This window comes from Malus sylvestris, chromosome 16, assembly GCF_916048215.2.
Source record: "Malus sylvestris chromosome 16, drMalSylv7.2, whole genome shotgun sequence".
Lineage (NCBI taxonomy): Eukaryota > Viridiplantae > Streptophyta > Magnoliopsida > Rosales > Rosaceae > Malus > Malus sylvestris.
This window is the reverse complement of record NC_062275.1, coordinates 13234267-13259065: the sequence shown is the minus strand read 5'-3', so window position 1 is coordinate 13259065 and position 24799 is coordinate 13234267. Positions and strand designations below refer to the sequence as shown.

Below are 24799 nucleotides of genomic sequence, written 5' to 3'. Positions count from 1 at the left end.
GTTCGTAACAATTTTAACAGTGACACAAACAAAATTTACCAAATAGAGAATCTCCCTTTTGTCAAAACACCAATTGCTTTAATTTTACGTGCTTAACTTTACTTATTCAAAGTTTTTGGGCTATCATTCCCGACCCGGCCCGATACAATGTATTGTTTTAGTGGCGGTGGGTCCAGCCCACGGACATCCCTTGGGTCGACAACCGAATCCAAACCTCTCAAACACCCCACGTCATCACCAGCACAACGAAGACGTCAGGACGTGTTCCCCGTTGGAACCTTTCACTGAAGAGTCAATAGTGTGTGTGAGCTCTCCCTCTCAAAGCTCGACTCTCCTCAAATCTCGCTCTCTCACTATAAAAGCCCAACAGCTCTTTATCTTTCTCCTCCTCCTTTTTTGCTCTGGCGGCTCTCCAAATTCTCCAATCCCTTCCTCCCTTCACTTTCTCTCTCTAGTAAACCCTAATTTTCTCACTCTTCCTCCACTGTCTTCGAATAACCAGTCGCTGCCCCTTCTTTTTTTCCTTTTTTTTTCTTTTTTTTTTTAATTTAAATTATTTAGTTTAATTAATATTCCGATTGAGCTTGGAGAAGGCGATAATGGAGGGCTCTATAGCAGAAACGGCGAAGAAGCAGCAGGTGTTTGCTTTGGCATCCGCCTCCGAGCTCGCTTCGTCGTCGTCTTCTTCTACTCTTGCGCCGGCGCTGGCTCGGTTCAGCGCCGAAGACGGAGTTGCAGAGCTTCGGTTTCAGCAGGAGGCCGAGTCCGTTGCTCGTCTCAATGTCGATCTCCTAACTGCTAAGGTTTGGTTTTGATTTGGAGTATGCTGTTTTAGTTTAGCTTTCTAAGTTAAGAAGTATCAAGTTTTTTTTTGGTTGCCGAGAAAGTGAAGGAAGATAAAATCTCATAAAAAAGAAAAAGTATTAAGTTTTGTTTGGATGCCGAGAAAGTGAAGGAAAATAAAATCACATGAAAAAGAAAATCTAGTCACAGTTTACTCTGTACGTGGTGTGTGCTTAATGCTTTGAAGATTTAATCATACATAGATATATGAGTATGCTGATTTTTCTCCGTAGTAGAATATTTGATACAATGTTGTAACTCGGTCTGTTGTTTGATTTTGGTATGTGTTTTTCCGTCTGCAGCTATTCAAGTTAGGTCCGGTGCAGTCAGTTTGCATAACGGAAGGTTCTGATACCGACAAAGAGGTAATCGAAATAATTCATCTTTACGCGTTTGCATTTTGATTATTTTACTTTGCAAACTTTCACGGTGCCAAATATGTATCATAGCGGATTTTCACGTTGATTGTACTCTTTTGTGCAACATTGTACGTTGATTGTACTTTTCTGTGCAACATTGTACGTTGGTTGTACTTTTATGTGCAAAATTGTTATACGGTTCATTAAATTTCTGTCAGATGTTTGTTTCCGTTAACATTGCTTTTCTTGAACCAGAAATCGTATTCAAGGGGAGTCACTATTCATTTTAATAATGAGGTGGACAGTGGAGCCTTCCATCATGCATTTGAGCAATGGAAGAAGGACCTTGTTGATCAAGGTGCTGTTCCAGAAGTTTACTTACGACTATTTTAACTATTTCTTTTGTTTATGGATGAACTGACCGAAGAAGTACGAAATAAATATCGTTGCACATCTAGAACATAGCTATACTGTTGTGACATGATTTAAGTTTGTCTTATGAGTCCTTCCATACAAATACTCGTATACTTTGACTGTCTTGCTCCTTGTCGTGCAGCGTTGCATGCTTGTCAATTACTCTGCTTTTGTTTACTCTTGCAGGACAAAAATTACCAAATGGAGAACTATCATCTACCAAAAGCAAGTTTGACGACAAAATAGAGCCATCTTCTGCTAAAATGTATTTCCATTACTATGGACAATTGCTGCATCAACAGAACATGTTACAAGATTATGTGAGGACAGGTTCGTTCACCAGATATACTCTCTTGATCATTTTCAACTTCACGGTTATTTGAATTTGGATCATCGAAGTTCTCTTGAGCTTTAAAATCAACACTGTAAATTTATACCAAATTTGTTAGTTTGCAGTAAAAAGTGATATGAGTTGATGTTGAATATGTTAGTGATGTCCTATTTATCTTTCTTCAGGAACCTATTATGCTGCAGTCATAGAAAATCGTGTGGATTTTAATGGTCGTGTGGTTGTTGATGTTGGTGCTGGTAGTGGTATTTTGTCATTATTTGCTGCTCAGGTACACTCTGCTCTTTGATTAACTGGATATTTATAGAAATCGTTCGCTCTTTGTTCTGGCATACGTATTTTCTCCTCATCAACAGTCTTCTATTTATTTTCTGCCCCATATAGGCTGGTGCTAAACATGTTTATGCTGTGGAAGCATCTGAAATGGCAGAATATGCACGCAAGCTAATTGCAGGGAACCCATTACTGGGTCAAAGGATAACTGTGAGACTTTTGATGTCATTTTTAACTTTCCTGTCCTCTTTACTTATTATTCCTGTCTCTAATGGGGCCATATGTCATCTACATATAGGTAATCAAAGGTAAAGTCGAGGAGGTTGAATTGCCTGAGAAAGCAGATATCCTTATCTCGGAGCCAATGGGTAAGCCTTTATATATTTTCTTTAGACATTCATGAGCATGTTGTCCTGCTCTTGTTGATGTTAAACTCATATTTTTCTACCTCTGCTTTTGTTCTATTTTTGGCAACTTCTGCTCTAATGATACTATACCTAATATAACATTTTGTCTGTCATGGCTTTAGGCACCTTGTTAATTAATGAAAGAATGCTGGAAACCTATGTGATTGCAAGGGATCGGTTTCTTCAGCCAAATGGAAAAATGTTCCCCACATTGGGAAGGTAAAAACCTATATTTTTTACAGCTTACATACTGAACTCTAATTCCACCATGAAGCAGTGAAATTGATTGGTGCCTACATCAAAATATCAACTTTAGTTTATCCGGAAAAAAAAAAATAAAATCAGCTTTCGCCTTTTTATTTTCTTAGACAATAGATCTGTTCCCAGCAATAAAAATTTTATCAGTTCAGATCAGGACTAAATTCTTGCAGTGCTTTAGTCACTATTCATGACAAAATATTCTATATACCTACATGTTGCCTGATCATGTTATTTTTCTCTTGGGTTTGGTGATGCAATATGAGATTCTTTCATTTATATCTTTTCCTTTTGTTTTTCTCATAAATTCAAGTTGATTACTCCTGCAGGATTCACATGGCACCTTTCAGTGATGAATATTTGTTTGTTGAAATTGCAAATAAGGTGCGTATGTCGTCATCATTTTCCGTTAATTTATACAAGGATTGACATTATGCATGGATAACCATTAACATGTAACCTACGAGCCATGTATAGTGCAGCTGGTCTAAAAGAATATTAGATCGGTGTTATGAACGTATAGCACACTCACTTTCCTCCCTTGTTTGATGTATATTAATGTTCTTGTTTTGCATGTATACAGGCCCTCTTCTGGCAGCAACCAAATTATTATGGTGTTGATTTGCAACCATTGTATGGATCTGCATTCCAGGGATATTTTTCACAGGTCTAATATTTCTTATAGATTCCTAAAAAATATTGCATTCATTTATTGGTTGACGAAAGCGTATTGTCTGCAACAGATATTATGTTCGCACATTGAGATATTGATCTGGTTTTGCAACCGTGATTCACATGTCTAGGGTAAATAAGGTCTCGAGTAATAGAAGTTTATCCTTTTTTTTAGATTTACTTTCGAAATTTATATCAAAATTTTGTTGTAGGATTTCCTGGTATCTTCCTATCTCCTATTCCACGAAATTAGGCTTTTGAAGAAAAGAGGATTTTGAAATGAACATTGCATTTGTTGCTTGCGATAGGCTTGTTTTGGACCAATTGTAGGGACTGGTCTGGATAGGCTTGGCTTGTTTTGGATTGGGCTTATTTATGGCCCACCTTTTAAATGGCTTAAAATGAGCCCTGTTAGTGAAGGTGTAATGGTAATTAATCCAGTTCTTAAATAGCACCTAGTTTTGGCCCAACTTAGATTGGGGTTAAATAACCCGATCCCAGTTCTTGTCCGGTTTGTTTAACCAAACCCTTAGAGGACAAACCAAGTCAAACTTAACGTGTTAAACTCTTGGCATGCTCTTCACATGTTAAACTTGACATGTTAAACTCTCTGCATTTCCCATTCTTTCTTATCCGGTTAAACTCTTGGCACGCTCTTCACTGTCCATGATCTTGTGAAATAAGGGGTAGCTACAACCCTATGCCATCACAATTAAAGTACCTTGTTCCTTTTTAGTTGATTGGTATAATGTATGGATTTGCTTAGGCCTTGGAGCGACGGGTTTATGAATCCAATGGACATATGGCACATCGGTATTTGTATGACCAAGGCTTTTCCAATTCCCTTAGACTGATATGGCTGAATTGCCTTGTTGGGTGACCGTTTAGCACTTCAATGTTTTAAGATTATGTCTACAAAATGTTTGATTGGTGGTTGTTTTGGTTGCTCTGATTTGGTGATGTGCTGAATTATTCTGTTTTATTCTGGTACAGCCAGTGGTAGATGCTTTTGATCCAAGATTACTGGTGGCTCCTTCAATGTCTCATGTGATTGACTTTACCAAAATAAGCGAAGAGGACTTGTATGAAATTGATATACCGCTACGGTTTACAGCTGCAGTAGGCACTAGAGTGCATGGGTTAGCATGCTGGTTCGATGTCTTGTTTGATGGGAGGTAATCATCTGAATCAATGAATCAATGATCTTGTGGAATCAATATAATCTTCTGCATTTCATTTACAACTACAGATTTGTGGGTCTCATAACTGCTTTAACATTGCTTACTTACAGTACCGTACAAAGGTGGCTTACCACCGCGCCTGGTGCACCAACCACCCATTGGTACCAATTACGTTGCGTTCTCGCTCAGCCAATTTATGTGATGGCAGGACAAGAAATCACTGGCCGACTCCACATGGTTGCCCACAATGCTCAAAGTTACACAATGTATCTCACATTGGCAGGTCAATGTCTAATATAACACTTGTTTTGGCTTCGGATTTCTTTTTTCCAGTTTTCTAACGAGTTTATGGTTTCACTCTTCAGCTAAAATGTGGGGCCCTGGTGCCGAGCAAGGAGGAATAATTCAGCAATCTTCTTGTAAACTTGATCTCAAAGAGCCCTACTATAGAATGTCCCAACCGCAAGCGTACACAATTGCCCAAGATCCGCAACCACATCAGCAAATACAGACGCAGGTAAGGGGCTATCACTGTCAACTGGACCCTATCCTTCTGATTTATTTGAATTATTGTTTTTCGGGTTAAAGCATAATGATTAACTAAATCACCAGGGCCTCTATGTGCACATAAAAAAGTATGCATACCAGGTTTTGTCCTGCAAACGTTTACTAGAAAAAACGCCGTTGCTCTGCATGTCAAGAGCGAATGCTAACGCAGTTTATGTTGTTACAGGATATACCCATTCATTCCCAGGATTTGGATGATTCTGAATTTTTTCCACAACCACCATCACCAACTTCAGGGACAAAGATCTTACTGGAAGAGTTTGCCAAATCCGCGGGGGCTTGGAAGAACGTTTGATCTCTGTTTGTTTGTAACATAAACTGTTTTAACTCTAGCAAGTGCTAGGGATCCCTGTTAGTCGTCCACCGCATCCCGTTTAACTGGTATCTCACTTCCTCCATGTCTTAGTGTTTAACCCCTGTAAATTAGATATTCATTTGAGTGGCTTGTGCAGCAGAGTTATGCAAATTTTATCTTGCTTTCACCAGCTTATGAATGAGACTCGGGTCTGTTTTCTAGGCGATCGACCACCTGCAGATACGCTTCCTAACCGGTTATGTCAATTTGAAATGCCGAGGTACCAGGAGTGGCTCCGTTGCGAGTTCAAGGCTCGGACAACCTGTTCTATCCACTATGGCTGCTTCCCCGAACATAGTTTGTTCAACGTTAGGTCATAGACTCGACAAATTAAGGATGCATGCTTACGTACCAATTTAATTTCATGGTACGTATCACTTATTGATGCAGGGCGCAGCGGATAGAAACGAAATAAAACGAAAAGGAAAACTGATATATGGGGTCCATTATCTCCTAGTGCAAGGAGAGACCTGAAATTCCCAAATCTCGTCTCTAGTACCAGCTTACAACGTAGACACTAGAAGAACAAAGCATAACAATCTCACAAAGAGAAAGGCACAAACTGAGAACCAAATCTCTTTGAATATTTCATTCACCAACAAAAATGCCCAACCCTCATCTTACAGCAAGAAATGGTTTTTATAACCATTTTGTAATTTACATTTAGAAATTGAAAGACAATATGATTAAATTGACATAAAACTGAATTAAAGTCGCATAAAACTGAAAATTACATAACTAAAGTAATGATATCAGCCATAAAACATCCTGGAAGTAAACTGATTAGCCTATATGTATTAAACCACCCTCTTTATTCCACCAAATAAATTTATCTTCCAATACTTTATTGTGCTCCATGCCAAATGAATCTTTTATTTCCCATCCTGCATCATTCTCCCCTTTTCGATGAAAACTCGTCCTCGAGTTTTGTTTGTAAGAACAAGTATCCAAACCGCAAGGTGCTGCAACCATTTTGCCTTGCCTTGCTTTGTTTTCTTTTTCACACTTACAAACATATTCTTTGCATAGAATATACAGAGGTTAGCCTTCTCTTAGAATCGAACTATAGCGTCAGGATATGAACAGAATGCATCAATATTAAAAACTTTTAGCCATCTCATTTTTATGTGCCTTTCTCTTGCTTAAGAGTTTGTTGCTTTGTTCTTTCTAGTGTCTACGTTGTAGGCTAGAACCAAAGTTTATAGGGTATTCAGACCTCTCCTCGCATAAGAAGATACTGGACCCTACCTATCAATCCTATCTGTCATTTTATTCGTTTTTATCCGCTGCACCCTGCATCAGTTGGTATCACAACGTCAGCTCGATCCAAAGGTGATGCTATATTCACCATGTCGCAGATGCCATTAGATGAAGATCTTAATCTGGACCTTTCTCCAATATTTGATCATTGCTTGGAGAGTTCATGTCCAATATATTGTGAAAATTATTCAGGTGATTGTCTCGTAAATCTTGATCTTCCTCCCGAGTTTGATCGTTCTCCATATGGTACTTATCACGTTTGCTGTCAAAGTTCTTGTGTGGTTCAACGAAATGTTGATATGGAATCTTGTCTAATTATTAAAAAAGCTGATTACAAAGAGTTTGTGAAGTTGGAGTTTCATGATTTAATGATGTTTATACCATATTTAGGGCCTCGTATATTTGGGCCTTGGGCCTTGTATTTGGGCCTCACACTAAAGCCCATACTTTGTAAAAGAGGAGGAGCCCCTTATTCTATAAAAGGGGACTCCTCCCCTCATTCTAGAAGAGGCAAAAGAGCCAAGCCTAAGAAGGCTAAGAGAAGCTCTCATTACATTCAGGAGAGACCTCACACCACCGAGGCTCTCCTCTCCCTTCTCTTCTTTCTCTGGGGGACTTCCCCCAAACACTTGTATCCATACACTTATAGAGAAACAGAATCAACTACAGTGTGGACGTAGCCCAAACATTGGGGTGAACCACGATACATCTTGTGTTATTTACATTTCATGCAGATTCACGGCCGGATTTACGTTGTACCAAGACCATTCGGTTTTGTGCATCAACATTTGGCGCCGTCTGTGGGAATCGACACAAAAAACTATGTCGGTTTTTTTTTTATTTTTTCACCTCCATCGTGAATCTGCAAAAAATCCAACAACCCAAAACTTTCCCAGAAAAACCCAGGAAACCCAGAAAAGCCCATTTCTCTGGGTTGAAAAAAAAAACGACAGAGACAAAAGCAGCTTGATCTGTATCAAACTATAGAAGGTTGTTGAGATGGCATCATCAACAGCTTCCACAGGATGGTACAGATGGAGAGTGAAGTTTGTCCCTTCAGGGGACTCCTTGGTCGTCATGGCCTTTACAGCCAACAATGGCTGCCCCACCAACGACTTCCGCTCTCTCTCCACCCACACGATCCAAACAAAACCCAACATTCACTGGATTTGGGCCTTCCCCTGAAAATCTGCAAAGCTCCCAACAGTGACGCTTTTGTATGCGCCAGACCGACAGAGGGATTGAGAGAGAATCCCAAAACTGAAAAAATGGCAGAGATAACCCACCAGCTTCAGGCCGCGAAGCACAAGTCCGGCAAGTCCTGCAGCCATATGTTCTTTAACCAGGACCACCGTTGTTTCTCCGTCGCCACGGATTCCGGCTTCCATGTCCTTCTCTGCAACTTTTTCAACACCTTTACAGATTTGGGAAAATAAGCTCGAATTTTTCAGCTTAATGCCCTCCCATGGCGTGCTGGATCAAATCTTCACTCGGGTCTCTTAAATCGGCATTTTTTCTGAAATAGGTTGTCTTTCCAATCGGAGAATTTTAATGGGGTTCTGATCAAATCTCGATCTTTGGGTGTCTATGCTAGAACAGCTACAGAAAGATCCCTACATCTCTTTCATATCCCTGTATTAAGTCTAAATTATAAGGATTTGAAAGGTATCTGAAGGAGAGGAAACATTGGAGCCCCTCTTGCAGCTTTCCAGATCAACCAAGAGAAACTTGTCCGTATGCTTGGTAATGTTCAAGCTATGGCGCCTCTGCAAGCTGTATGAGGTGGGTAAAATGACTCCACGTTCGACCTTCTGAGACCGCCGCCAGAGGCGCTAGAGTCCACCGAAGATTTCGAATCTCCAGTGATTTCATGCCAGCGAAACTAGTTGTGGAGTTCGATCGATTTGAACGAGTACAAGGTGTACAAGATCAAGTCAGTCGGTGAGTCCGCCAGGAAAGCGACCGCCGACGCGTCGACTCAGACCGACGAAAAACAGCACCGACGTCGTGTTGTTCGAGACGAGCACGAGGAAAAAGGTCAAGGTCAAAGTCAGCGCAAGGTAATTCAGATTCAGAGTCAGAGTCGAGCCCCGAAACGTTCGAGTCGCTGATCAAGACGGATGGGTCTGCACGAACGGGGCGAACAAGGAGGAGACAGTGAACCAGACGGCTAAGATCTGTCCAACTGGGAAGATGAAGGCGTCAACGGTCTTGATGCAATTGTTATCGTGCGACTTGATCTCGTTCAGGGACTGCGGATCCACGGCGATGAGGGAGCAGGTGTTCTCGCTGATTGGGCATTACAAGCCTAGGCTACCATGGGGCGTGACCGGAAATCAGATAGGAGTGCGCAGCTGCAATTGGAGGAAATAGAGAACTTGAGTGCCATCTGCACTCTGCAAAGTAAAAGCAAAAGCTAAAAGAGAAAGATTATACTTTTGCTTTTGTCGACGGATGCATGTTCCTTTTTTTTTTTAAAACCAGAGAAAAGCAAATGGGCGATGTCGGAAAGGCTGTCCAAAGCAGCTGTCATTTTAGAGAAAATAGGAAAGAGAAAGAAAAACAATCAAGTGAGTTGCGACATAAAAGCAAAAGATAGAGACGCAGTGGAAAAAAAAAAAAAAAAAAAAAAAAAAGCAAAAGATCTTCCTATTATTATGATTCTTTCTGTCTGCCAGATGAAGAGAAAGAGAGAATGCTGTAGAAAAACACAAGCAAAAGCAAGGACCCGTACTGCAAAAGCAAGGAATAAACACCCCACCAGAGTGATGTGGTTTACTTTCCTTATTTTTAAATGATGTAATCTATTTTTCGTATCTTTCGGAAACATCTGTATAAACCCCATCAGAGGGTAATATGTATAAACCCCATCAGAGGGTAAAAAAAAAAAAAAAAAAAAAAAAAAAAAAAAAAGGCAAAGCCCAAAATAAATGGGCTGGCATGTTGTGGAGGGCGAAGGCCCATAAGCCCAAAAAAAAAAAAAAGCTCCAACCAGGCGATCAAAAGTACGCCTAGTACTCCAAATTATACATGAACACTACTCATGTCATTCATACATAAACATTCATGAACATCACTCATGTCAATCATACATAAACATTCATGAGCATCACTCATGTCAACATCCATGAGCATCACTCATGTCAATCAACATAAACATCCATAAGCATCACTCATGTCAACATCCATGAGCATCACTCATGTCAATCAACATAAACATGCATGAGCATCACTCATGTCAAATCAGCTTCAAAGACTTCATTTACAAGAGCTATAGCTTCAAAAGCTTCATTTACAGAGCTCTAGCTTCAAAAGCTTCATTCACAAGAGCTCTAGCTTCAAAAGCTTCATTTACAGAGCTCTAGCTTCAAAGACTTCATTTACAGAGCTCTAGCTTCAAAAGCTTCATTTACAAAAGCTCTAGCTTTAAAAGCTTCATCTACAAAGCTTCACCATCAAAGCTTCACCTCGAAAGCTTCATCTACAAAGCTTCATCTACAAAGCTTCACCCAGAAAGCTTCATCTACAAAGCTTCACCATCAAAGCTTCACCTCGAAAGCTTCATCTACAAAGCTTCACCTACGTAGCTTCACCCAGAAAGCTTCACCATCAAAACTTCACCTAGAAAGCTTCATCTACAAAGCTTCACCCAGAAAGCTTCATTTGCAAAAGCTCTAGCTTTAAAAGCTTCATTTACAGAGCTCTAGCTTCAAAGCTTCACTTGCAAAGCTTCACCTACAAAGCTTCACCTACAAAGCTTCAGTGCAGGGTATACAAATACCGCCTCCGAACAACCGCCACTTCGGCCCATACATGGATTCAATTTGAAGTCTCCAGCCAACAGACTCTATTGACCGAAGACTTGGGGGACTACATTATGTACCGTATATTGGGCCTCAACTGGGCCTCATGAAAAATACTTGGGGGACTCTAGCCCATTATTTATGTATTAAGGAGCGAACCCTTATTCTATAAAAGGGACTCCCTCACTTTCATTGAAAGATCACCCATGATTTATGTATTGAGGAGCGAGCCCTTATTCTATAAAAGGGACTCCCTCATCACCATTAGAGAGTATCGCCGCCAGCTGAGCAACCACCTCGCCACGAGCATCACTCCTAAATTTATGTATCGAGGAGCGAGCCCTTATTTTATAAAAGGGACTCCCTCACCATCATTAGAGAGCATCGCCGCCTGCTGAGCAACCGCCTCGCCGTGAGCATCAACTCTAGCCCATCATTTATGTATTGAGGAGCGAGCCCTTATTTTATAAAAGGGACTCCCTCACCTTCAAACGCCACAAGCCAAGCCAACCAAGGCAACATAAGCTACAAGCAAAGCGGCCTCACAACATGTGCTACTTCTAGTTGAGCATCATTTCAGATTGGGCACCGCCTCATATCGAGCATCAGTTCTAGACGACATTTAGTTACTTCGGCCCACACATGGACTGAATTTCAAGTCTCCAGCCAAAAGACTCTCTTGACTGAAGACTTGGGGGACTACTGTTTATACCATATTTAGGGCCTCGTATATTTGGGCCTTGGGCCTTGTATTTGGGCCTCACACTAAAGCCCATACTTTGTAAAAGAGGAGGAGCCCCTTATTCTATAAAAGGGGACTCCTCCCCTCATTCTAGAAGAGGCAAAAGAGCCAAGCCTAAGAAGGCTAAGAGAAGCTCTCATTACATTCAGGAGAGACCTCACACCACCGAGGCTCTCCTCTCCCTTCTCTTCTTTCTCTGGGGGACTTCCCCCAAACACTTGTATCCATACACTTATAGAGAAACAGAATCAACTACAGTGTGGACGTAGCCCAAACATTGGGGTGAACCACGATACATCTTGTGTTATTTACATTTCATGCAGATTCACGGCCGGATTTACGTTGTACCAAGACCATTCGGTTTTGTGCATCAACAAATGAGTTCATTGGAAACTTCTGGATATGTTGATTTAATTGGGGTTGATGTCTTCTACTTCAGAATTTCCAAAGTTTTGGTTGACATTATAAATCAAATGAAAGAGAATGTCAAGGTTGCGAGGTATGCTATTAGGGGTGCTTTTCACACTTCAACATTCAATATTAAATGCTCCAAATATCTATTTGTTTGAACCGGTAGAGTTCAATTTTATCGCTCCAAATCAGATGATGATCCGAATTTGAGGACGAATTCTCTCCAACCCCACGAGAATGATGTAGGCCAAGGACTAAAGGTGTTATTACATAAAATTACTGGTAGCTGGGATTTAAGTTTTATAATATAATACACGCATTTTTTAGAGTTATAATGCATGTATCTAGCTTTAAATTTGTGGCTTATGGAATTCATAGGTTAACGACATTTTATGAAATCATTTAGTTTTAGGAGTTATATTGAAAGCCTTTATTTTTTATGACTTTTCATATTTTTCACTTTAAGTTGTAAGCCTATAAATACTTGTATTTGTAAAGAAGAAGGGGAGAAGTTGTTTGAATTATCATATTGATATTTGAGTTGTAAACTCATTTTTATGTGTCTTTCTCTTGTTTAAGAATATGTTGCTTTGTTCTTTCTAGTGTCTACATTGTAGGCTGGTACTAGACCCAAAGTTTATAGGATTTTCAGGCCTCTCCTCGCACTAGGAGATAGTGGACCCTACTTATCCATCATATTTATCATTTTAATTTGTTTCTATCTGCTGCGCCCTGCTCGAAAAATTAACAATCAGATGTTGCGTATAGATCAAATGGATCTTTGCAACGGTTAGTTTAATCTCGCATAGAAAGTACGATTATAGCCGGAGCCCATATTTTCTTCAAAAAGGTTGGGAAATTACCATGGGTTGAAATATTCATCAAAATCTTCAATTGGTGCTCTGCACAAATGCAGCTCCAACAATATGCTGTACAAAAGCTACTTGTCTGCTCAACCCGAAAAGAAACGGAATCGGAGCAAATATCGTAATGCCGGAATACTACACAGAGAACAAATCAACTTGTGGTGAATATAATTCTTATGCATATCGTATCGACTTATGTTGGTTGGAACGTTTCAGATTTTGCGGTTGAACATCAACTGACCACAGCTACAGCTGGAGATTGAGACTGTTGAATATCAACCACATTATAACAGCGGCTGCAAAGAGTGTTGTGCTCTGGAAAGGAGCTAACTTGAGGTGAATAATTCCAGCATCTTTCGCACTTTAGGCCCTCTGCGCGAGACACTCCAATCCAGACTTTGATGTTTTCTTCGATGAGGTACTCTCCTTTGTGCGGTATATTCGCAATCAGCTCCTCCTCCAAGGACGGGAGAACCTCTGCCTGCAAGCATATAAACATATATTTCGAATATGCACGTAAGTTATAATTGAGTTCCTCAACAACGTAATTATTTTGTTCTTGACCATCACGAGAACCCATTGTATGCTGAAAACATCAAAATACTTACTTGAGATGTAATGAAAATCCGATTCAATGTGTCTGCATCCTTGTCGGCTGCAGAAATTTCAACTAATCTAGAGGCCAGACTGGAATCAGAAGTGTGGAGGTAGACCTTGGCATCTAAACTAGAACCAATTAGCTTTTCCGTACGAGCAACCTCCAGAACTTTATTCACCTCAGTTCTCAACTGGTCACAAGTGCATACGCATTAGAAACAAGTGAAACACATTGAGACAGATATCAACATGTCATTTTTTTCAATGTTCTAAGAGCCGTCTTCTAACTTAAGAATCTAGATTTATCCGGCATTATTTCACAGGTGAATACATGCTTTCAATAAAATAAACAAACAAGAAGATCTAAGTTTACGATATCGATTATATTTTGAAAGAAAACCAATAGGCACAATAGTTTAAATTTTTCAAGGTTTCCCTTTAAACAATTCAGTTGTAATATAGCACAAGGCCATGCATAGTACGAACCCCAAATTGTACTAATGTGTGAACATTAAACAGAATGGTGATTACCTCAAGAACTTTTTCCCAGAAATCAGTTTCCTCTTTCGAAAGAGAGAGCCATGTGTTGTTCAAAGCTGGCCATCTTGATTCAAAAACAAATTCAGCAGCAGAGCCACCTTCATCAGTGTACTGGAACGGAAGGTTTTGCCATACATCTTCAGCCAAATGAGGTAATATTGGAGCAATCACTCTCACTACAGATAGGAGAAGTGCTGAAAGAACTGTTTGACAACTTCTCCTAGTAAAACTTGTTGTGCCCCTGAAAATGATAAACCATGCGCCTCACTTATTCTGGGATTAAAACTACAAGATCGCAAGCCAATGTTTGAAATTTAGAGATGAGTAAGTCTACAGAAAATGAAAACTTGCAATGTAAAAGCATATGAATATCACGAGGGTCACAGAATGAGGATGCAGGAGTTATGCACATGCATAGAACTAGTACATTGAGCAAGGGAAGAATTACCCAACATAAAGGCGATCTTTGGCGACATCAAAATAGAAATTTGAGAGGTCAACAACGACAAACCGCTGTATGATCTGAAAATAAGCAGAAAACTAAGTAAATAGTTGCAAGAAAAGTTCTCCAGCTAAATTAAGGGCTAAGTTGACACAGAATCAGGAATCAGTAGCAACAACCCCTGAGAGACTATCTACTGCTGTGCTTTTTAAATGAATTTTCCAGTGGCTCAGATTGGCATCTCAGTATGAAACCAAGAATGGTGGATTTATTTCTAAGCTTTCTTTCAAAGGGGACATAACCCACCATATATTTACAAGCTTTTCTTCAAATTATTTGGTTTATGTACCAAACTGTCAGCCATACTGGCAATTGTATGCTGCTTTTATGAATTGGCACAATCTCAGTTTCAGTAAATCTCTGTGATTTATCCTTTCTCATTCAACTCCCAATTTTCAGAGAGGGATGATCTCTAAAGTTGCTACATACATGAGTATAATATTCTAGGAGCCATTTCGAGAAACAAAGTCTCACTAACAATGCTATCATCTAATTGAGCATAAAAATGTATGCTTTAAACAGAAACACAACTAAATCAAACCAACAAGAAAAACAAAAAGTTAACCTGAAATATCTTGAAGAATTGATAGTTTTCATAGCACTCTCTACTGTTCTTCACAAAATTTTCAAGCTGAAACAGCATGTACTGATCAATCATGGGAAGATCATGGTATGCGATAGCATTATCAGCCTGCCGAGAGGATGTAATTATATATAAGTGAAAACAACAGACCAAGATAAAACTGTCTGAAACTGAATTCTTACTTGCAGCATAAACATACAAAAAGAAATAAACATCTTTTAAATAAGAGAGAGAGGGAGAGAGAGGACAATTACAATATTTCAATGAAATATATTTAAGGAAAACTAATGAAAAAGGTTTGAAAACTTTGCATTTTAACAATAAGGACAAAATAAAGGGTAAAGTGAATAGTACCAGGATTGACTTTTTAGTGTAAAAATATGGTTTTTCGTTAAAGTGAACAGTATCGGGAGCTTTTCATTAAAATTCCCATATATTTATCCAGCAAAAGGTAGAAAAGATTGAAAGTCTTAAGATAACAAAAGTGTAGAACTTTTAATTGAGTGAAATATGTTAATTCAAAAGCATCAATAGTGAATGTTGAACATACATTCCAATCATGAAGATTTCCCAAAAGGTATCTCAATGTTCCTCGCATCTTCCTATAAATATCTGACATTTGACGGAGAATTTGGGGGCCAATTGTTACATCGCCTGTATAATCTACACTAGAAACCCAGAGACGCAGGACATCAGCTCCATAGCCATCCTGCCAGAAGAAGAACCAATACTTTAGTATCCAGTTACAGTTGAAGATTGGTTCAGGTGGTTACTGAGTTGGTTTAAATTTACTTTACTGACCTTTTGGTTCTTCCCTCCTTCAATCACAGTCCGTGGATCTACTACGTTACCCAAAGATTTGCTCATTTTCAAACCTTTCTCATCCAATACAAATCCATGTGTTATAACACTGGAATATGGAGCCTTTCCTGTAACAAAGAAAAGTAACAAATTCATGTGGTGTCACTGTTTGAAACAAATACTTCTCTGTAAAATGAAATCAGCCTCCGTGGCTTAGAATCCATACATAAGAATGAACACCTGCACATAAACAAGTATATGCATTGCTGAACCCTTTCAAATTATATACCATTTCCCTCTACGTTCAACTACTGTTGTTAGAGACTAAAGGCTACATTGTAGTCACTACAATGCTGCAGTCAAGATATTTAATTCCAAAGATATAACCTAGCAACCAATCTAAGTCTGGTTCGCATTAACAATGTACTATTCTTATTCAACTATGATGCCAATGCTGAAAGAGCAAGGGTATGAAGATAATGCAATGGAAGGATTAACGTGGCCTTTTAACCATATTTATCCTACATAAATCGTGCACCCAAAAAATATCACATATGTTTCCTACAACATATGTGATTCTTTTTTCTGTCAAAAGATTCAACTGCTTTACATAACAGTACAAACTACATCAGGTATGGGTGACAGACAGAACCACAGGATGTTTTGTCTTAAATAAAGAACACTACTTCCAATGAAAATGTGTGTGACTTATCCCCAAAATTAATAACAATTCAAACACAAGGAGTAATGCACAAATGTGCTATTTACACAAAATAAAACTAAAAATTAAACAGCCAGATTCATTGTTATATTGCATAGTGAAGATAAATGAATATATCCTGATTCTCATTACCTTTAGTAGCAATACTTGTTAACAAAGAACTCTGGAACCACCCACGATGCTGATCCATACCCTCAAGGTACAAATCCGCCGGAAGACTATGGCTATTTCTTTTTCCTAATACTGCAGCCCAAGAAGAGCCTGAAAATAGAACGTATCCATTTACTTAAATCCATGTAAAGAAACATAAAAAATTAAATTAAATTATAGCACTGAAAAGGTTAAACGCAAGTTATGTACATACATCCAAAGTAGTAAACACTTACCGATCCCAATATAGACTATGGTAAGGGAAAAGGCAAAGTTCAATTATATTCTGGAATATTTGACCCTAAAAAAAATATGTTCGCGAATAGGCAAGGCAATTATACATCAAAACAGACAACTAACCATTATATGTACCACATACCAGCAAAACAATCAATTGTGTTTCAACCAAACAAGTATAACTACATACATGAGCATTATAAAAATGACCATGGCGATACAAATGGATTAGATGCAAAATGAGATATTTCAAGACTGCCCTTCTGTAAGGAAAATAAAAACACCAATGATGAAATTATCTATATGTATTCATAGCAAGCAATAAAGAATATTCTTATAAAGCAGCAGAAGATAGAGTTGACATAGGTTAAATAATTACAACAATAATACCTGAATCAAACCATACATCCATTGTATCAGTCCCCTTTTCATATTCAGATGCTTTATCACGATATTTATCGGGGAGGAGATCCTCCACCTTCATGTACCACCACGCATCACTACCCTTTTCGGATATTATAGCTGCAAAAATAGGTGACTTGACAGAATCAAAATACACCATTCATCTTTAAAATTAAAAGTAAGCTAATCAATTGAGCAGTCTGTTTATATGGATAATGATTGATTGATCTATCTAGCTATCTCCTTATAAGTACAAAAATAACACAAATACAGACCCGTGTGGGCACAGACCGACAGACATGCATTAGCTAAAGTGAGAAACCCTCGTATCATATGCAGTTAGATAAACCCCAACTGATGCTCAACTAAAGCAAATATTAACTTCTTTAAGATCTTCATTAGACAATATTTTTGGCAATGAGTAGACAGAAAGTGGAAGTAATATCTATATGGCTCTTACACTTGATATACTCAATAGTCTCTTCATTCATCAGAGGTTCCTTTGAATCGACATGATAAAAGACTGGAATTGGAACACCCCATGTCCTCTGCCGCGATATACACCAATCAGAGCGGCTAGAAGTCATTGCAGATATTCTGTTTTCTGCCTGAACAAACAATGGCCATGCAAACTAATGTAAATCCAGAACTATGAATAATGTTTAATTCTACAACTGTTAAATCAGTAAAACTCCTAGGAAAACATAATGCATAAGCTTCATATTTCCAAGCACATTTTCCATCTGGGCAGGTGGAACTGGATCAATTATTAAGTTTAATGAAGGTGAATCGGGTTACTTGTCCTAAATATGAGTGAAATATTTATTAAACTTAGTGTAAGTTGAGGAAATTCAGTTGAAGTTGTCATATCAGTACTGAGAAACACTGCAAATACAAGGATTCAAATTCTGCTAGATGATGAAGCAATGTTGAAAACAAGCAGCTAGCAAAGGGCACAATTAATTATGTAAGAGTCCAAGATAATTAATATGACCTTATTATTTATCTAATAAATAGTCAAAGAAGACTAGTCCATTATGCCGTCCTGACCAATACCTTAGGTGGAATCCATTTTACATGACCAATTGCATCCATAACAGCGTCGCGAAACCCTTCTACTGAAGCAAACCATTGCTCAGTTGCCCTAAATATTGTTGGCTTTTTTGTTCTCCAATCGTATGGATACTTATGTTCTGCATAGCAGAAGGAAGAGCTTGTCACTGACTCAGCTTGGTATAACCCGGAAGAAAAAATAATAGGAAAGTTCCCTAATTATCCGCTCAAGTGGAAGGAAAGAAACTTACTGTAGGATTCTTCCATGATAATTGATAAATGTTCATCCAAGTATTTCACCACAGCAATATTACCATCCGCAAGCACATCAAGCCCACAAAACTTTCCAGCTTCTTCAGTGAACTTTCCATCATCATCTACAGGAGAAAGCATAGGTAGTCCGTACTTCTGGCCAGTGACATAATCCTCCTGACCATGTCCAGGAGCTGTATGAACCAGTCCTGTTCCTGAGTCCGTTGTAATATAATCTCCTCCAATGACAACCGGGCATTCCCTATTAAATATCGGATGGACATACCTGAAATGAAAATTAGATATCACACCTCAGTCAATAGTTTTCAGTTTCATCTGTGACGGAAACAGGGAGATAACTATGTTATATACATCTTCTTCATAGGTATCTTTTTAAATTCGTAACCTGCAGTTTTCCAGATCTGAACCTGACACCCTTTTCCTAACAAGAAGCTTCACACGCCATTTTGCTTCTAACACTGGCACAAGATCTGAAGCGACAATTAGGAAAGGCTTCTTTTCTTCCTTCAAAAAATTTCCAGGCCTTCCCTTTTTATTTCCATCAGATAAAGAATCTTCTGGGAGTGACTGTACTTCAACAATGGCATATAAAAGCTTGGCATTCACTGCAACAGCTGTGAAATGAAACAGGGAGAATAAAATTATTACTTAGAATGATCAAGGCAGTTGCTCATATCTACAAGTGAGAATGCTTTATTATGTAGGAAAGAAAACAAATATTAATTATTACGAATTACTAGCAAGATGAGAATTCTTAATTATGTAGCAACTAGCAAGTTCTATTATAAATGAGAAGTGGCAAAGATTATAATGGTACATTCTCTTCAAAGTCGGTTCATCCAATATTCCAAATCAAGCTAAGGCTTAATTACAAACAGTTAACCTTGTCCCATACACAAGGCATAATGTAAACAGATTAAAAAAAAAATTGACTGATTAATAATGACTAAGATCAAGAAGTTTGTACTGCAAAATCAAGGCTGAAGAAATTTTAGCAAAATAACTACAGGCAGCTTCAGTAAACAGCTTATTTATAGAGAATAGAGATGAACATAAAAATAGCGCTTTCTATTTGTAGAGCCTTATTCACACACAATGATATACCACAGTTGTGGTACTTTTCTGATGAGTTTTAACAAATACTTATGCTTTAGTAGGCTGTTATCGCCTTGAAATCCATAAAAATAAAAAAAGAAACTACTATAATTAATAAAAACTGTAATAATATGCTGCTACCAATATTTTAGCAATTTGAAAAAGGCAGCAAAGAAACTCACCAGCATTGGCTGGAATAGTCCAGGGAGTAGTTGTCCAAATGGCCAAGCACACATCTGGGAAATACTCATTTAATAAGCCACCTGAAGTAGGAGAGGCACTGACCAATTTGAAAATGGCGTATATGCTTCTCGAAACATGCCCCTCCGGATACTGTATATAAAAGTTTCAGTCAAGTAATAGGAACTATACCAATACAATGTAGAAAGCAAAATCAGATAATACATGATAAGTGACGTCCTTTTACACAAGGATCACAGAAAAAGTGGATTTACCTCCAACTCAGCCTCTGCAAGAGCAGTTCGTGATGAGGGGCTCCAGTGAACTGGTTTCTTGCCTCTGTAGATAAAACCTTGAAGGACCATCTGGCCAAACACTTCTATCTAGGAAATGATATGACACAGGTGAGATAAACTTGTACGGACTCAGCAACATATAGGATCAATATCCTTAACACAATGATGAGCAAGTTTGGGTCGTTTTTCATATAGTTCTTCTTCTTTTTTTGTAATTTCTGTTACTAAAAGAAATGCTATATGAAGTCTAGAAATCACTTTACCATAGTATAGGATTGTTGACAATCTTCTACAAGTTACATTCAGTTTAATTGTCTACAAACAAAGCATGAGCATTGTGACTACCTGAGCAGCTTCATATTCTGGATCAAGAGTGAGGTAGGGATTATTCCAATCTGCCCACACTCCATAACGCTGCAATCAGATGAAACAATTAATCTTCAAGAATATTCCACTCTGTTTAAATACTAAATCCTTTATTATTCTTTTTCCTTTTCAAAATGAAAATTCAACATCCTAACAACATAACTAAATTGCAATTTATCCTGAAAGGGCAAGAGAATCATCTCCAAAGAATCACTCTAATAGAGCCAAAACACAGACATAATATGAGACACAATAAAGGGTATTTACCTTAAATGATTCCATCTGAGTTTTAACGGTTTGCTTGGCAAATTTGGCTGCCTTTGCTCTCAACTTTATTGGTGTTAGATCCTTTCGAGCAGCTTGATCAAGTGATTGAAGAACTGAAATGATCGAAATGATGCTGAAGTCAATCATCACATGCACCCAGGAAAATAAACCTATTGTACTTAACTGGATTTTTCTACTTCTCTTTCAAATATAAAATAAAAAATAAAAACCTTGGTTTCTACCAATGAAGGCAAGTTTAAGAGAAACCGAGAGGATTTTACGCTTCTTCAACTTGTTTTCCCTCTAAAAGTGGTTTTCATGATACAGAAATGAATATGAACGAAGCAGTACTTGCCTTTCAACTCAATTGGTAAGCCATGACAATCCCAACCAGGCACATAATGAACTTTATAATTTTGAAGAAGCTGCCCACAGAAAAAGAATACAGGAATGAACTTTACTTATTTTTGTGAAAGGGTCGTTGAGTTTGACAGCCAATCAAATGTAGCTTAGTTTGCATGTTTAAAGAGGACAGGAGCTGGGTTTACGTAACTAAAGCTGTTTTGTTTTATTTCTTTTAGTATGTTAAGAGAGTAATTCATCAAAATATTAGTTGAATAAATAACTGTAAAGCAGCATGAAATTCTCATGCTTTTTTATTTTCTTAACCACCACCCAAAGTAGAAATGTATAGACCTATTCTGATACTTAAAAAGAACTGTAGAACAAATGAAATCCAGATATCATCATGTTATTCAAATGAGAGCTAAAATTGTTGTGCAAGCCTTCAATTCATTTTGTTGTTCAAGACTCAAGAGTGCTAGAATATTAACATTAGCATGAATACGAAAAGCTAGCAAGCAATTGGTGATCTGGAACAATCATTATTTATTAATTAGAACTTGGTTTACCAATACTATTCAGTTTCCAAGCTGTTAACAAGGTAATTTTCTTTCTGTTGGGTGTTCCCACCCCCTTTGTTTACTAAAAAGGTTGTTTTGTTTGTGATGAAATGCCAAATATATGTAAACGTATCATAGTGAATGGATAAGTAGAGGAGGAATATATACCTTATAACGATTGATAAAATCCTTTAAAATCTTATTTAAAGCATGGCCTATGTGAAGATCTCCATTGGCATATGGAGGACCATCATGAAGAATGAAATTTTCCTGACCAAGAAAGTAAAAGTTTGCCATTAAGTCATGCCAGGTCAAAAATACCTAAATCCAAGAAAGGCATGGTATGAAACTCACCCCTGTATTTTTACCAACAACTCTCTTGAAAACTTGATTGTCATCCCATATTTTTTGGATTTCAGGCTCTCGTGTTAAAGAGTTCGCTCTCATGCTAAATGATGTCTTTGGCAGTTCAACCGTGTGCTTGTATTTTCCCTCTTCTTGCTTTTTCCCTAAACAAAAAAAGGAGTATTGTGTTTGGCTTTCAGACAAAATTTACAACTAGTTCGGTTTTCAGACAAAAAATTTAAATATTTGAAAAGGAATTCTCTGAAATCATGTGATATATCAACACTATAAGCACCCAATTTCAAAAAAAGAATAATAACACACAAAACACCTTCAGCTACTTTCTTTGCGGCCATAACAGGTCCTCGAGATCTTCGCTTTGAGGAAGAACCAAACTCATCATTGGAAAAAGCAGAGTAGTGCGCCATGTTAAAGAGAGAGAAAACTTTAACTGAAGACCTGTCTCTGAAATAAAATAAGCCAACAGAAGCTGTGCTCCTAAAAGATGAGCAAGTTCTTTGTGACAGAACCTGATCACGTACAACACAATTTAAGATGGAGTTAGATGAGATACAAATCCAATGTTCAAATGACCAATTGAACTCAATTATGAATCAAACAGTTTATTCAAGTATAACTACGTCGAAAGAAGTTCAGAAGAAGAAAAGAAAAGAACAATTCCGAACTCTGAAGGTCATGTAAGACGTGTGGAAGGAAATCTAAATTTCTTTGTTAATATTAAGTCACAATTTAGTTCACAGTTAGTTATTGGCACCAGTGATTCAGTTCGGTTATCGAATTCCAATTAGAAGCTAAGAGAATTTATAGTGTCTTTGCACTTTGTCATATAGAAAGAAAAAAAAAGAGCCAGTTTCCAGATTTAGGAGAATCAGTTCTGTCTGCTTTTATTTTTTGAATTATAGCTACAAACAGCAGAAATCTCATAATCTTTTCTTCTATTTGCATCGAAATTCACTCAAAACTCCAACCATAGAGAACACAATCGAGACGTCTCTCTGTGACATTCCATCAAGCAACTGGTGCACACCACAAGAAAAGAGCCCAAAAATGCCTCATAATCCCATATGCCGGTAAAAATATTAACTTTATGCAAACAAACACACCGGAATCGTAATCCACTTTCGGGCACAACTCAAACTAAAAAATCCGAATTCAAGCACATTATCACTTCATAACCAGAACCATTTGACAAGCAAAAATTACAACTTCAAAAAGGTAACACAAAAACAAGACGCTTTTGATTTGTTACTGATCGGGAAACCCTTTTCAACTACTTCAGAACTTGGTTCGAAAAGAAATGTTGGAACAACACACAAAGATTGAAATGTCAAACCAAACTTCCAAGTCTCTCTAATTTTTCCCAACACTTTCTCGGGAAACAAACAGAAATTGGAAACGTAACTGCGAACTCAAAACAAGTGTTTGCGTGTGTGCGCGTTTATATCCAATACAGATATGTATATATATATGTCTCGTGCGTGTATATGTATATACCCTGTAGGGGGAGGTCTGAATCACAGCCATGGCGGCTTCCCTGGGTTGGAGCGCCCAAGAGTGGGCGGCGAAGGATTTGAAGTTCATTGGAAGAGCAGCTTCTTCTCCATTTTTGGGGACTGGGACTGAGGAGTGTTAGCAGAAAGAGGGAAACACCATCCGGAATGCGGATAAAACCAGCCAAAACCTTGCAAGTTACAGCCGTTTGTTTTTTTCCGGTTCGAACCCGTCAAAGAAACGGGTAGGGTGGACGGCTCAACCCATTTTATTTTTAATTTTTAATTTCTCACGTATTCTTTCTCTTTTTTTTTTTTTCACCTCACATATTGTTTCTTAGTAGTAGTATGCTTTTTTCCCCCTTATAGCTTTTCTTATTTTTGGCTTTTGAATTAAATAAATCAAGTAATTAGTAGTACGATTTAAAGATATTTCGTTTCATGAAAAGTCAAATTTTGTTCTCGTTCATGGCGAGTTCAAACAAAATTATTATTGTTGACCTATTATGCTACTTGAATAAAATACATACAACGCGCAATGTAAATATATCGTTGTATTATATAAATCACAAAGTAATTAAAAATCATGAGACAAAAATTAACATGGGTATGGTTCTATTCTCCTAGCTTCATAAAAGTGTCTTTTAATACAAACAATATTCTATACTAAATTAATCTATATTATGAGAAGAGAAATTTAAAGATGGTTATAGATTACATATCAATTTGGCTACGCTTGAGTCTGTTTATAAAAATTTAAACATTTAACTTCTTAAAGAAAAATTGAGTGGTTGTCGTGTCTTACACGGAAGTCGTTAGCTTGAGGCACGTTAGACCAAAAAAAAAAATTATATATATATATATATATATATTTTTTTATTGTATTTATGAGCGGAAGTGATTCATAACTTACATAAAATACTAAACCCAATTGCATAATGAGAATCGATCTACACGATATGATACGATACCAACTTGTGTGCCAAGTGCTAAGAGAATTTAGAAGAATTTGCAAAAGGAACCAACAATTAAATGAGAATTTGAATAATTAAGAAGAAGAATTCTTACACGTTTTCTATGATTGGGAATTGGGATTTGAATCTTTAAAGCTTTTCAACATAAATAATGGTGCATTAAAGATTGGTTTATATAAACAGAGAGCTTGTTCATTTCAATCATTTTTAATTAAGAAAAAGGGCACATTAATTACTTGGGGTG

The 24799-nt window shown here is 37.8% G+C and overlaps 2 protein-coding genes across 4 annotated transcripts; one reads left to right on the top strand and one right to left on the bottom strand.

The window, feature by feature from the left end:
• Positions 1-318: 318 nt before the first annotated feature.
• LOC126606911 (probable histone-arginine methyltransferase 1.4) lies at positions 319-6162 on the top strand. Of its 3 annotated transcripts, none has more exons than XR_007617411.1 (15): positions 319-803; positions 1146-1208; positions 1458-1560; positions 1803-1946; positions 2133-2236; positions 2350-2448; positions 2537-2606; positions 2768-2864; positions 3233-3287; positions 3487-3570; positions 4569-4750; positions 4867-5039; positions 5122-5273; positions 5490-5704; positions 5841-6162. XR_007617411.1 is itself a non-coding variant. In XM_050274308.1 (14 exons), the coding sequence occupies exons 1-14, from the start codon at positions 600-602 to the stop codon at positions 5616-5618; spliced, it is 1659 nt and encodes a 552-aa protein (XP_050130265.1). In that variant the 5' UTR covers positions 319-599; the 3' UTR covers positions 5619-5805. The 3 variants fall into 3 exon arrangements, 1 of the variants encoding a protein (XP_050130265.1); XR_007617412.1 differs by having other exon boundaries at positions 5810-6162; XM_050274308.1 differs by lacking the exon at positions 5841-6162 and having other exon boundaries at positions 5490-5805.
• Positions 6163-12730: 6568 nt separating this feature from the next.
• On the bottom strand, positions 12731-23812 carry LOC126606907 (isoleucine--tRNA ligase, chloroplastic/mitochondrial-like). Its single transcript, XM_050274302.1, has 22 exons — positions 23586-23812; positions 22402-22600; positions 22080-22234; positions 21894-21995; positions 21179-21248; positions 20824-20936; positions 20536-20604; positions 20170-20277; positions 19897-20047; positions 19005-19233; positions 18598-18884; positions 18350-18486; positions 17754-17901; positions 17282-17413; positions 16637-16765; positions 15784-15911; positions 15533-15691; positions 14965-15090; positions 14346-14419; positions 13889-14138; positions 13369-13548; positions 12731-13241 (listed from the first exon to the last, which is right to left on the bottom strand). The coding sequence occupies exons 1-22, from the start codon at positions 23670-23672 to the stop codon at positions 12993-12995; spliced, it is 3282 nt and encodes a 1093-aa protein (XP_050130259.1). The 5' UTR covers positions 23673-23812; the 3' UTR covers positions 12731-12992.
• Between the last annotated feature and the right edge of the window lie 987 nt (positions 23813-24799).